General features: G+C 37.0%; 1 protein-coding gene across 5 annotated transcripts in view; it reads left to right on the forward strand.

Moving 5' to 3' along the window:
- The window catches only part of LOC133528289 (neurexin 1), a 326,318-nt gene that overhangs the window by 272,745 nt on the left and 38,925 nt on the right, over positions 1-14,648 (forward strand). For all 5 annotated transcript variants that reach the window (XM_061865615.1, XM_061865617.1, XM_061865618.1 and 2 more), the window contains exons 9-10: positions 9,545-9,703; positions 10,120-10,272. In XM_061865615.1, coding sequence (XP_061721599.1) covers positions 9,545-9,703; positions 10,120-10,272 — 312 coding nt within the window. The remainder of the gene's footprint in view (positions 1-9,544; positions 9,704-10,119; positions 10,273-14,648) is intronic.

Here is a 14,648-nt window from a genome sequence, read left to right on the forward strand (position 1 = left end):
ACTGGTAACCAGATTAGACTCAGATTAGACTTTGGACTTAAATAATATGATAAGATTACCGATATTTCGAAAACAAATACTGTTGTACTAAATAACATTAACAAATAAAACATCAAGTTCCAACCTTTAGGCACCGTGAGGTCGGGTACTTCTCCGAACGTAGTTCGCTAAGCACCGAGCGGACAGCCGTGTGTCTCGAGATCGCGGATATCATTATTATTGTTATTTTTAGTTCGTTTTAACAAAAGTAAGTAATCCAATCAATGAGTTCGATCAAAAATGAAATGGGTAGATAATAAAAGAAAAGAAATATGTTTTGGATTTTTTTCTATCCAGCGAATGTTATTTAATTAATATGGGTTTTATTATGTTGTTTTATTTAATCAGGTTAGGTCGATGTAGTTGAAAAAGGCCTCAAAAATGCTATTCATAATTTTTTGGCAACCTAATTATGATCTAAGCAACTGCTACAATTTTTCAAAAACTCTGCTTCCTGAACCAGTGTGTACAGCACTTTTAGTAAACGAGGTAAAATCTGGGGGCATACCGCAAAATCCGAAATTGCCAAATTGCGGGCATCTTTCTCTTTTACTCTAATGAAGACGTAACTTGAGTGACAGAGAAAGATGCCCGTAATTTGCGAACTTCGATTTTTGCGGTTATGGCCCTGAATTTTCACTTTATTTTCTGACAAAAATATAATATATATAATAACGAAATATAAATACCGTAAAAATCTTAGAGGATTACTTAATTTACGTCACGGAACAAATCACTATGACGATAAGGGGATTAGTGGGCCCTCGGTTTCTTTAATACGAATTTAAAAGTTTAATCCAGTAAGCGTGGAGATAAAATTCAAACCAGTATACATTTGAATGGGTTTATTACAAACGATTAAACGGGTTACCTGATTTATATAGACCCCATGGCCCCAAATCTGGTTCACTAATGTTTAACCAAAACAATGTTGGCAAATTTTCATTTTACAAAAAACGTTTCACCAAAGTATTATTTGGCAAATATTTTATTCCGCAAATGTATCATTTTACAAAAAGTCACTTGACAAATAATCATTTAGTAAATAATACATTATTACAATATGTCAAAATACAAAGTATCAATTTTATATTTTTCATGTCACCTAGTAATATGTTTAGCAAATTTATACATTCACCAAACTTTGAGGGAATAATTCTGCATGGTTGCAATTTTCATTTGGGCCAGATTATTTTGAGGTAAGTTACTTAGTTGCAAGACAAGCAAGCAATCGTTGCTTACATTTTTCGCGTTGTTAAAAAAAAAAAAAACCTCGAAGCCTAAGGCGGGAGCTAAGCTCCCGCCTTAGGCTTCTAACCTAACCTATCCGAGTCGGATTGCCCCGACAGGTCTGGCTCGCTTACAGTTTATTAGTACAGAAACACATGTCAAATAATACATTATAGCAAACATTTTTTGACCAATGATTGATTTATTTGTTAACTTTGTTGTTAAATAATCATTTGTCAAAAATATCTGTTATGAAATGAAATTTTATTAGTTAATTATTTGGTAATAAGAATAATTTGTCAAAAATATTGTTGTAAAAAAATGATTTGCTAAAATATAATTTTGCCAGTAGTTGGTTGCCAAGTGTCAATTTGCTAAACATCTTTTGGCCAAACGACAGGACACCGAAAACATTACCTGATCAAATAATGTAGGTTAAAGTCAGGTCGTTCAGTCACAGATCCAGGTGGTTTTGTATTTGGTTAGTTAACCAATAAATGTATTAACCATCCGAAAATGAACAAATTATTTTTACTTTTATTTAAATACCTAAAGATACAGAGTATAGGTTCAGAGAGCGGAGTTTTTGAAAAATCGTACCGCTTTTTTAGATAACAATACGATTGCCAAAAAAATAATTAGCAATCTTATATTTTCTCTAGGGATTTCAGTGATTCTAATCCGGATTTTTTGATTTTCGCTTGATAGAAAAAAAATCACGAACATAGGTCTAAAACGTACTTTGAAAATGTGTAACAATTTATGCACAAAAGATAAAAATATGAAAATTGCTTCTAAAAATTCACAGTTTTATTTTAGAGGGAACAGAGATTACTATTTCTTTTTTTAACAAAGAAACTGACGACAAATTATTAGAAGTAATAGAAAAAGTAAGAGCGAGTCGCCTAGCGTGGTATGAGCATGTGGTGCGGAGGGATGAAAGTCATGTGACGAGAAAGGTATTACGAATGAATGTGGAGGGATGGAACGGGAGAGGAAAACCTAGGAAAAGGTGGATGGATTGTGTGAGAGATGACATGAAACGAACGCGAGTGAATGATGAGATGACGGGTGACAGAAAGATATGGAAGGAAAAGACATGCTGCGCCGACCCCAAATGAATGGGATAAGGGCAAGCGAATGATGATGATGATGCTGAGAACAAATTAAATTATTTTTAGAAAATATTTTAATTTGTTTTTATTTCAAGTAGAAACACTACTATATAAATTATAACCTAAATTTGGTATATGACATCTATTTCAGTTGACAATTGTAATTAAAACATGATTATGGAGTGTGGAATTAAGAGGAGTGACATCTCTTATGGTAGATCTGTTGCAAAAGTGTCCAGCTGTTAGGTATAAATAATAGTTCCAAATCTCTCCAGAGTAGCGCTAGAGTAGCTAAGAACCTAGGCGCTATTGACGGAGTGAAGTGCGCTGTCTATGATTTGATTTTTTTGTTCAAGTATTCTAGGTATTATAGCGCCACCTATTTAAGGTTTTTTGATGACATTTTTTGGTACATGGAGATTTATTTCCTTACCTCCACCTTCCGTAAACATGATATTCGATTAGTCCCGAGCACGCACATTCATCTCGATCACGCTTTCACTCAGTGAGATTGAGTGAACACGAAACCATGGGGCCTCAAGACAACTAAAATTACACATGACGCTAGCATACATTTCCCACATTACTTACTTAATGGCGCAGCGACCCAAAATGAGTCTTGGCCCCCGACACGAGTTCACGCCAGTTGTCTCGATCCTCTGCCATCTCTTACCAGTTATCGGCTTGGAGATCGTGCAAGCTTCCTTCAACAGCATCGCCCTAGCGATACCTGGGACCAAGGCGGAACCGGTTTACAAAATACCGGTTTATTTCCGTTGTCATCCGAACTTTTATAAGAACGCGAACGTTTTAAGATCTTTATTGTAACCTTAAAAAACCGGTTTATTCGACGAGCGACGAAACGGCTAGCCGGCCTGGTAATGTGCCACGTAATAATAAACACGGACATAGGAAGAAACCGGTCCTTATTGCTCTAAACCGGTTAATTTAACAAGAACTGTTCTCATGAAAACCGGTAAAAAACAGGTTTTCCAGTGAAACCTAAATTAAAAGGTTTTGCGCCAAGTACTTGATAACGGTTTGGAAATTTAACCGGTTTCCGAGCCTTGCCTGGGACCTCCGATAGGCCTCTGCCCTACCGAGCGTCCCAAGTATGCCCATTCTCAACATGTAACGCATTAGACGTTAAAAATGTGATTAGATAGTTCGAGTAGATTTTCTAGCAAAATCTTTGACTCACGCATGCTCGGTAAGCTAAAGAAAAACGACCCAGAAATCCAGTGACTGATTAAAGCACCACAATCGCGTGGACACGAACGTCAGAGGCACGCACGTTTTAGTGGCGGCCTTGACTTTGTTGCGATTGAAAACTTCGCTCAAGGTGTGCCCTAATATTTTTAGAAAGGGTCACGAAGGACTGTCGTCATCACAGAAGTAGTCAAGCTTAATAGTTCCTTCAAAATAAAACTAAAAAATTGGCTCGTCAAACAAAGCTTTTATAGTTTTCAAGAATTTCTAGATTATAAAGAATTAATTTAATATAATCGTTTAGTATTAAATTGATAGAAACATAATAGATATAAGATGTGTATAAGTTTGAAATTGTGACCTGTACCCCTAGTGTAAATAAATTCGATTTTGAAACGTGACGTACGCGTTTGCGTTTAGTCTCATTTTGTATTGGATTTAGAAAGAGCGCGCCAAGCGGGACGTTTTGGAAACTCTAAATCCTATACAAAATGAGACTTAACGCAAATAACGCGTTCGTCACGTTATGATGTCGATAAAATTTATACTAGGGGTACTGTAATATCTTTTTACTACTAAATTATGTCTATGTCAGATAAGTATATCGGAGTAAAATACGTATAGAGTAAAAATACAAACACAACTTATCAGTCAGTAAAAACTAGGAAAACTTTCCTTATCCTGTTCTTTTTGGGTGCTAGTACTAGCGTAAGACAAAGATAGTATGATTATCTCTGTCTATGTATGAAATGAAACAGTCCCGGATCAATCTATATATGCCATTAGTTTTTAAACACTGGCAACATTTTACAATAAACAAGAGTATGGATTGTGGAATTAAAAGGAGTGAAATCTCTTATGGTAGAACTGTTGCAAGTGTCCAACTGTCAGCTATAAATAATAGTTCCAAATCTCTCCAGAGTAGCGCTAGAGTAGCAAAGAACCTAGGCGTTATTGACGAAGCCCAATTTTATTTGAAGAAACGTCACTTTTGACACTGACATATCCGATCCATATCGTATCTAGAGCAAATTTTTGACGTATATCAAAGTTCGAATCGGACTGTGATTTGAACACATTTGATCGCTACGGCTCTAAGAAACATTTTGGTACATACCGGAAAAACAATGCTACGGGCGACATTCGCGCGCACAGGTGGAGGGCTATAATAATTATATTATTATGGTGAAGGTTATTGAGATAGGAACTGGCCTTAAACCCATTATGACCCGTTTATAGGTTTGACGACCGGTTTGGCCTAGTGGGTAGTGACCCTGCCTACGAAGCTGATGCTGCCTTCAAATCCTGGTAAGGGCATTTATTCGTGTGATGAGCATGGATATTTGTTCCTGAGTCATGGGTGTTTTCTATGTATTTAAGTATTTATAAATATTTATATATTATATATATCGTTGTCTAAGTACCCTCAACACAAGCCTTATTGAGCTTACTGTGAGACTTAGTCAATTTGTGTAATAATGTCCTATAATATTTATATTTTATAGGTAGGAGCTAAAAAAACACAAATATACCTTAAATAAGAATCAATCACATTGAACCCTACATTACTCTAGATTATTTGTATCTCCTTTGATTTGACGGGCCCATAAATTCCGTTCTTTTGATAGGCTTGCATGGGGATAGAGGCCCCTTGGAGAGCTTTAATGGCATGTAGAACGCCTGCTGGAACCCGATCACAGGCGCAACAATAAACACCCATGAACCGGTCGCAGCAGGCATTCGGACTATTGTAGAAAATGAGACTGGGTTATTGCAAAGACGTCCGGCTGCCATAACAATGTTTTCATAAAAATAGATTATTATTTATTGATTCATGAACAATATAACATTTACTATTAGAAGTATTAGAACAAATTATATTATTTTTAGAAAATATTTATATTTGTTTTTATTTCAAGTAGAAACACTACCATATACATTATAAACTGTAATAAATGTCATATACTAAGAAAAAGTTGACGACCGGTCTGGCCTAGTGGGTAGTGACCTTGCCTATGAAGCTGATGGTCCCGGGTTAAAATCCTGGTAAGGGCATTTATTTGTGTGATGAGCATGAATATTTGTTCCTGAGTCATGGGTGTTTTTTTATGTATGTATTTAAGTATTTATATATTATATATATCGTTGTCTAAGTACCCACAACACAAGCCTTATTGAGCTTACTGTGGGACTTAGTCAATTTGTGTAATAATGTCCTATAATATTTATTTATTTATTTAAAAGTGACCAGCCTCCAGTGCCCCAGGCTGGAGTTGGTCCTGGTCGTCTTCACGACGGCATTTTCAGGGGCCCATCTAGTGGGCGGCGAGTCACCGCCTGCCTCGATAACTAGTGAAAACATTGTTATGGCAGGTGTCCGGACCTCTTTGCAATAACCTAGTCTCATTGTCCTCCCAAACTTCAATCCATAGACCGTTATACTGTTCACTTTTACTACAATAGTCCCAATGCCTGCTGCGACCGGTTCATGGGTGTCTATTGTTGGGCCTGTGAACGGCCGCAGGCGTTCTACATGACATTAAAGCTCTTCAAGCGGCCTCTACGTGTTGGATCTATATCCCCACGCAAGCCTATTAAAAGATCGGGATTTATAGGCCCGTGAAATCCAAGGAGATACAATAATCGTAATTTCATAGAAGTTTGTTTTGTTTGACATAATAATTTAATAAACTAGATACCTATTTACTTGTCTTTCCCTACATTCATAACGAGGTTCGTGGTTCATGTTCATTTAAAAGCTTGCCGCGACACCTGCCGAATCTAAAAGTAAAAAATAATTAATAAAAAATGTCTTTAGTAATAAAAATAAATAAAAATAAAATGCATTTATTTCAGACAAATATGTAACTGTCCATAGTTTGTTTAGTAAAAATACGTTATCATCTTCCTCGCGTTGTCCCGGCATTTTGCCACGGCTCATGGAAGCCCCCAGGCTCCGCTTAGCAACTAAACCCAAGAATTGGCGTAGCCACTAGTTTTTACGAAAATGACCGCCATCTGACTTTCTAACCCAGAGGGTAAACTAGGCCTTATTGGGATTAGTCCGGTGTCCTTGCGATGTTTTCGAACATAAGTTCTGGAAACTCATTGGTACGCGACGGGGTTTGAACCCGCGACCTCCGGATTGCAAGGCGCACGGTCTTACCACTAGGCCACCAGCGCTTCAGTTAGTAAATGTGGGTATAAGTAAAAAAAAAGTGTCAACGTTAATGAGAACATTAACGCACTAATTAATAGAATCAGGCGTTACTTTGCGGAAAACCATGCTAATTAAAGCACGAAATATTACTTTGCTAATCCGCGAGAAAATAACGATTATTTTAACGATTGGTTATCTTCTTGCGGATTATCAAAGTAATATTTCTTGCTTTAATTAACGCACTAGTTCGATAATTAGGTATAACATTAACGCATGAGTTCGATAATTATAATGAAAACAGGGTTTAAAATCTAGGATTATGAGCCTATAAGCGGATCAATAAGTTCCAAATTACGAGCAATTTTGCGTCAAATTGCGTTTCGTGGAATCCTATAATATTTATCATCTAATGAATATATAATGGAACAATAAACAAAGTATACAAACTTCCCACAGATGGTTTCCAACTCTGGGGAATCACATTAAGTACAATCTTCCGTAATAGGTATAATATGGCACAAAGTTTCCTCTTACAAAGTTCCGGTAATCTCATAACTACATACCTAACACCAGTTTCACACTCACAGCAATAACTGGATATCTACACAAATAGCCGTATCATAGTCACTAGTGGCCCACCGTATAAGGAAAATTGGCAGTCAAATTTGAATCAATAGTATTTTTTTTTGTATAGCCTATTTTGTGTCCCACTGCTGGGCAAAGGCCTCCCCTTTTTTTCCGCCACTCATCACGGTCTGAAGTATGTTCCCGCCAGTCTCTGCAAAAAGCGTCGAGGTCATCCCGCCATCACTTTTTTGGTCTGCCTCTGCCCCGGCTAATCTGCGGTGTCCATTCGGTAGCCAATTTGGCCCACCGATCCGGGTGCATACGGCAGACGTGTCCTGCCCAACCCCACTTAAGCTTAGCGGCCTTAACACCCACATCTATGATACCAGTTCTGGAGCGCAGTTCGGTGTTCCTAACTCGATCGGTTCTCCGAACTCCTAGTATGCTGCGCTCCAGTATTAGAAAAAAAAAATCTGTCTTTTTTTTTCTGTAAATATATTCCGAAGCCGTGGCTCCGGGCATTCTGTACACTCTTGGCAACGGTCCGTCCTAAGAGAGCTACGAGCGGTCGGGTTGAGCTGAAGCGAGGCCAGAAGGCGAGCTGAAGATAAGGCGTGGCGCGAGCTTGTGAAGGCCCTTTGCACCTCTGGGGTGCTTTAGGACAACAACAACTAGGGATCGGAAACCGGTATTTTTTGTATGGGAACGAAAACGGTATTTTTTCGTTCTTTGCTAATATATCATTTCTAATTGGGCAATTTCATAATACGAAGTCGTTATCTAAAAACTCAACCGAGTCCTATATTTGGAGTATAAAATAAACCGAAATATATGTTTATTTCAAAGTTTTTCCAAAACACCGGTTCCGATCCCTGACAACAACAACAACAACAACAAATATATATTTTATGTGAAATAAAGAATTATCTATTACTGAATAAACGATGTAACTTCTACTTGCTTGTAATTAGCGAGAAGTTTCAAGAATTCAAATGAATTACAAATCGGTTCATAATTTATTTATTATGGTATATAGTATTAGAAAGTTTGTTTTGTTTTAAAACGAAACAAAACAAAAGCAACTGTGTTTGTTCCATTTAATAACGATTCCAATTTAATTGGTAAGAGGTAATTTGTAGTCTAGTAATAGGACTTTGAACTCCAAGATGATATATACACCTTGAAAAGATTTTATTTGGCCTTAGCCATGCCATATGCCATCAAACGGAGCACCACTATTTTTGTTATACCTCGTAGATGATGTTTTTGATTTCGTTGGGTCAGTTTAGGAAACAGTTTAGTAATGGAATTAAAGAGGCTATTTCGAGCGTACATTTGACAACAAAATGGTGTCTAAAATGCGCGTGCATATCGTTCGCGCGTGCATTTCACTCGTGATTATCCATACAAGTATTGGATTGGCATTCTAGACGCACAGGCGAAAAATAACAAAACGACATCATTTAGATCGATATTATATCAAGATTTAAGTTTTTATTGGCATCAAGTTATATTAAGGCCTGAAATACAAATTACTCATTAAAACTGTAATCTTTTGGGTTCGTTAGGATAATATACAAAACTACCCTAGTCAAATGACTGCCATGACGTTTTATATTAATTACATACTGCTCGTAAAAACAAAAATTGTTCGGCTGTATATTTGGCACTACAAGTTTCCATCTCAGGTCGAAGATCCAGGGGCAGACCCAGAACAAGATAGAAGGATGTAGTGTTAGAGTACATGAGTGAGTGCAAGTTATCAGGGCGAAGTAGAGAAGGTTAAGCCGAAAAGCTGACCCTACCACTACGTGTGGGATACATAGCTGGGAAGAGTGAGAGAGTAAGAGAGAGAGACATACTGTTTGTAAAACAAGTGTGAAAATTATCGTGTAGTGAATTCTCATCCCAAACTAAGAAAAAAAACATTTACATAGAAGTAAATAAGATTAACGTAGAGAAGACTGGCATATCAAATGTTTGGTTGGAAAGACTGTCAAGGACAAGAACTTTCGTATTTGTATACGTACTTCGCTCAGACACAGCCAGAAAGGAAGGGCTTCGCTCCTTCTGCTGTACAGACCTTCTGTAAGCGGATTATGTGTACAAATGCAAGAATCAGAAGCGACAAAAGAGCTCGTGGCCTTACCTGATAGACGGTATTTCCGAATTCTCAAATAATTTCAGGCGTCTTAAGTTAAGCACTGTTTTTTTTCTGCAACAGGTCTCAGCAGTGGTGGATGACGTATACACAGAGCATTCCCACGTGGCTGGCTCTTTCACCATGTTGGCAAGTTCCAGGGCCCATGTGGGGGGCTCTCTTAATGCGCGAGCACTGCCTGGAGCCAGGGTCCACACGAATTTCATAGGCTGCTTGAAGAAGGTAACGTTCATATGTCCAGCAGTGGTGTAGTGTCATAGCTCGTTCATTTACCATGTGACATGATCATACAACACCAAGAGAATCAGGATCTATAAAATTTAAATAATTGTTTTTTAAATATTATTTATTAAGGCCGGTAACTTTATCTGTGATATTATTAAGAACAATGTGGGGAAGGTTAATGTAGAGAGAGAAATTTATTGCTAGGAAGACTGTCATAGGGTAAGAGCTCTCGTATTTTTATAAGTACTTCGCTCAGACACAGTAATGAAATAAGAGCTTCACTCCTTCTGCTCTACCAGCCAGCACGTGGAGTGTGTGTACAAACACAAGAGTTAAAAGCAACAGAAGAGCTTGTAGACGGTCTTAGACAGTTTTCCCACAATCACCTTACTAAATGTTCTTTCTATATTCAGGTGGAGTTCTCAGCAGACACCCTCCGTCTGAACCTCATAGACCTCGCCAGGACCGGAAGCAAGCTTATCACCGTCACCGGACGGTTAGAGTACGCCTGTACAGCCACCGACTCGGCTGATCCAGTCACCTTTACCACCAGGGATGCGCACTTGGTAAGTCATTTTACGGGAGTTATTTAGATCCTTGTAGCTTGAGACATAAGGCTCACATTAAAGGAAGAGTGGAAACCTTATAGACCTCGCTAAAAATGGAAGCAAGCTCAATAAAGTCCCCACAAAGGATGCGCTCTTGCTGGGTACTTTTATGGGAAGACTTATAGCAAGACCTAGTCTGGACTAGAAGATGATTAGGATCACCCACACCAAACGAAGAGTGGAAAACTTAAATACCTCATTCGAACTAGCATCAAACTTAGACTAAAAAAACTTTAATCTCGACGAATTTCATACAAATCTTCTGAGTCACCGAAATCGTGGGTGAGCCTAATGAAAATTTGTACACGCCATCAGAAAGAGTTACAGCACGCATTCATATAAGCACGATCGCACGATCTAATAATAAAAGGCCTTTTCTAATTACTATAGTTTTCTCTATTCTAAAAACCTTCGTGTTTGACCCTCGTACGTGAGGTTCGACCTCTTTGAACGACCTCTTAGACTGGACACCTGAAGGACGTCTACATAGCTACGAACAGTTATTGTTACCTATAGGTAGGGCTATAGCCCGAGAGTTAGTATCAGACTATTTCCATGACCAAAAGCATCCTGGGCGATCATTCGTAAGTAGCTTAGGGCGACGTGTAATCAAAACTTCGTAGACGTCAGCTGCCGCTCCGTTGGTGGGTTGAGGAACGGTAAACACGTAATAAAAATTGCCATCGCATTCCGATTTAAACCTAGATGTAAGTTATGAGATACTATTATGAATAACTGTACTTTTGAACTTAAAACTCCACGAAACTACATAAAGTTGACTGAGGAGACAGGTATCAGTCTCAATACTCTCAACTCACCCTTATATTATCCAGCAGACTTCTCATGTTCCAAGGAATAATTACTTCATAAAATAGATCTGAAATAGGTTAAATTAATTGAGCTATGTTAAATTCAATATCGTTTTACATGTTTTGTTCGTAAGTTACCTATATAAGTGGATAATCATTAATTCATCAATCATTTAGTTTCTCAACGATAGTAAAAAGAATTTAGGTACGGAGTTATATATGTAGATATATGTAACTCTGTGAGTTGTGTACATTTCGCTAAAATCGTCGCGGAAAGAAATAGCAACGAAGCTGATTTTCTCTCTGAAGCCGAATTAAAAACCGTAGCGGCCGTCCCTCGGCCATTCTTCTGTAAAAAAAAACAGAATGAATTCTTCAAATAAAAATCACAAAGAGATTGAGATTCTAGTGGACGTAATTGAGTATTTTTCGGGAGACACCTCATTACCCAGAGAGCCGGCGAAACTAAGCACCAATTAAAAACAATGGGTTGTCACCGGGAAAAATGCTGCAACCCGAACAGTTAAAGACGTAGTTTGGGAGTGCCGAGGGCCCTTTAAACAGCGGACTCTCGAATTTGGTCGAGTGCCCCGGAGTGCCCTGAAGAGGGCAATGCTCTCCGATTAGATTGCGTTCGATCCTAAGCGTTTTAGAGGTTGCGGGCAGACTAAGTATTCTATTGATTGGTTTGTGGCTGTGTTCGTGTTTTCTAGTGATGCAACGAATACGAATAATTGGGTATATAAGTATGTTCAAAAGAAAAAGCCTTTCATTTTGAGTGATCAAGTTTCTTATAGCTAAAATGCGTACAAAAAATTTTCATCATTTTAAATATTATAATTATCAATCTGCATAACCTCACGTTGCATAATGAATAATCGGTATACTAGGTAAATCATATATTCATCATATATGTTTATGTTTACAAATACAGCGGCAATTGCGGAGCTGATGTCTATTCTGAGGGGCAAAAGGTAATTAACAAACTTATCTCGCTAAAATACTGTTCAGTTTATACCTGCAAATCTTTTTAACCTACTGAAGACAGAAATACTTATACATAGTGATTTGACTGATGATACTATGAAGGGTGAATATGTAGGTTATACTAAACAAATCTTACTATAGGACCAATATATTTGGTACAGCAAATTTTTTGACAGGTTTTCAGGGTTGTCTCCATAGTAAAAGTTATTCACCCCTCTGAATAGACATAACAAATTCACCATTAAACCATTATAGATGCAATAAAGGTATAAACCTGCTTTTATGTTTTTATCCTTATAACAAATGTATGTTATAACAGTAGAGATTAGTCAAAATGAACGATACAGCAAATGTTGTTCGATATAATATATATATACATATAAAACCACCATGGGGAAAGTGTGAACATGAAAGTCAACGCAATCCAAAGATCCTTATTACGTGTCACATATTTCATACAAAAACGGGAAAAAAATATTTTCTATTGTGATGACTAAGTTAAAATAATATTTGCAGTTGGTAATCTTGGTGTGGGAGGATAACTGCTAGGCTAAGTTTGTGCCCCAGTTAAAACTGCTATTCGTATTTGTATTCGTAAAATTCTGAAAGTGTTATTTGTATTCGTATTTGTAAAAAATCGTTGCATCTCTAGCGCCTTATATTACAGTGTTAACTTAGCGTGAATAGGCAACATTATTGAACACCGCGTGTTTCATAAGCGATCTGATGTTGTTTATAGATAACTTAAAAGTTGGAATTATAGGTGTACTGTCATTATCGAAAATATTATTTGTTAAATATTTAATAACAAGTCAATATTTTAAGTAGGCAAATATGAATATATATACAATTAATATCTTTATTTGACACGACAAAACTCTTAAAGAATGGAGATTTAAATTTACAAAAGTACTAAACTGTCACATTTAAGGGACACGAATGAATTTGAAATTAAGTTTAAATTACTTTAATAATAGAGGCAATGTCATAAGTCAAAGTTTACTTAGGTCATTATCAAAATGGAATTTAATTTAACATTCCGGTCCAAGAGTGGTCCCTTTCGGGATTCAAATTCCTTACATAGCGTAAGTCATTAAGTCTACATTTTGACCTTCATTTAATTATGAGTCTTATTTCGAACTGCTTAGAAGAAGTTCTTGGGTACCGTATACCAGTTAGAGGTGAAACTTTTAGTATTATTGTCTTATCGAAGTCATTAATCGTGACACGAGAGGTCAAATGCTTTTTATGAGTTATTACAATATTGAGGATTCTATATCTTACAATATGAACTAATTTGCTATTTGTAGGTACTTCCTGTAACCATCTGCTTATACTTGGCGACTGTTTTGAATTATAACTCTAGTTTCATGGTCTGTATCCAATTAGGGAGTTGTCAAGATTACGTCAGAATTCTCAACTCAGAATTCGGATCCTATTCTGTTATTCTAGACCTGTGGGATTATTGTGATTAGGTTTGGGAGTGTCCGAATAGCCAACATTGTATTTGAAATAAGTTTTGTAATAAGTTTGTATCACTATTAGAATTTTGTTAGGTAATGTTTAATAACATCTACATTCATAGGAAAAAGTTAGTGATTTTATTTTACCGTCGGAGACATACAAGCATACGGCCCTTTCTCTCAAGGCATCGAATAAAGTGACTCAATTTTTCCCTGTGATTTCACGAAGCTAGATTTTGTTTACTTTAAGTTTTAAATTTAGAATTTGCTGTTTAACTTACAAGACAGTTTGATGTCAATTTTCTTTTATACGGTCACGTTCCGTGATTGTTGGTCATAGCTAAATTGGTTGTTCAATACTTACGCCGTGGAATGTCCAATTGTGTAACATGTTTTTATCGCATTTCTGTACAAATAAATTTCTATACCTAAATGTGACCGAGGCCAGCAGAACGTCCCACTTTGTCGCTTGCCATAAGGACTCCTTGTTAGGTTATTCATATAAAAATACAAGCAAATATCATCCTTGTAGTCCTATACTCATTTTTTCACATCAGGCATTCTTGATACCTACTATTTTGGCGGAAAAGCGTACGGCCCGCCTGGAGATAGCGGTTTCCGCAGCCTATCGTATAGACCCATGAAACCCCCAGAGGTGTCACGTGAGCGTTACCGATCCTTTATAAACCTGTGCACTTTATTTTTGAAGAGATACTGGTATATTTTTTGAAATAAAAATAGTCTATGCTTAATTAAAAAACTCTAATAGCTAGGAAGAATATATAACTAATCTCAAATCCACGTGTATATTAATACTGAAATATCTACTGAATGTTCAAGTTCCGTCGCTTGCCTAGCCAAGATTCATGACGAATCATTTTTTATTGAAGGCAAACAAATCATCAGATCAAAAGACGAAGGAGATTGAATTCTTGTTCGTTCCTTCTTTCTATACCTACCCAATCAAAAACTAAGCTACCCTTGAATACCTACACAATGGCTAACCATAGTAAAGGGCATACAAATCAATACGTTACAATACCAACTAATCTATTTCGAACCTTATTACAAATAC

The sequence above is a fragment of the Cydia pomonella genome, chromosome 19 (assembly GCF_033807575.1).
Source record: "Cydia pomonella isolate Wapato2018A chromosome 19, ilCydPomo1, whole genome shotgun sequence".
NCBI lineage: Eukaryota > Metazoa > Arthropoda > Insecta > Lepidoptera > Tortricidae > Cydia > Cydia pomonella.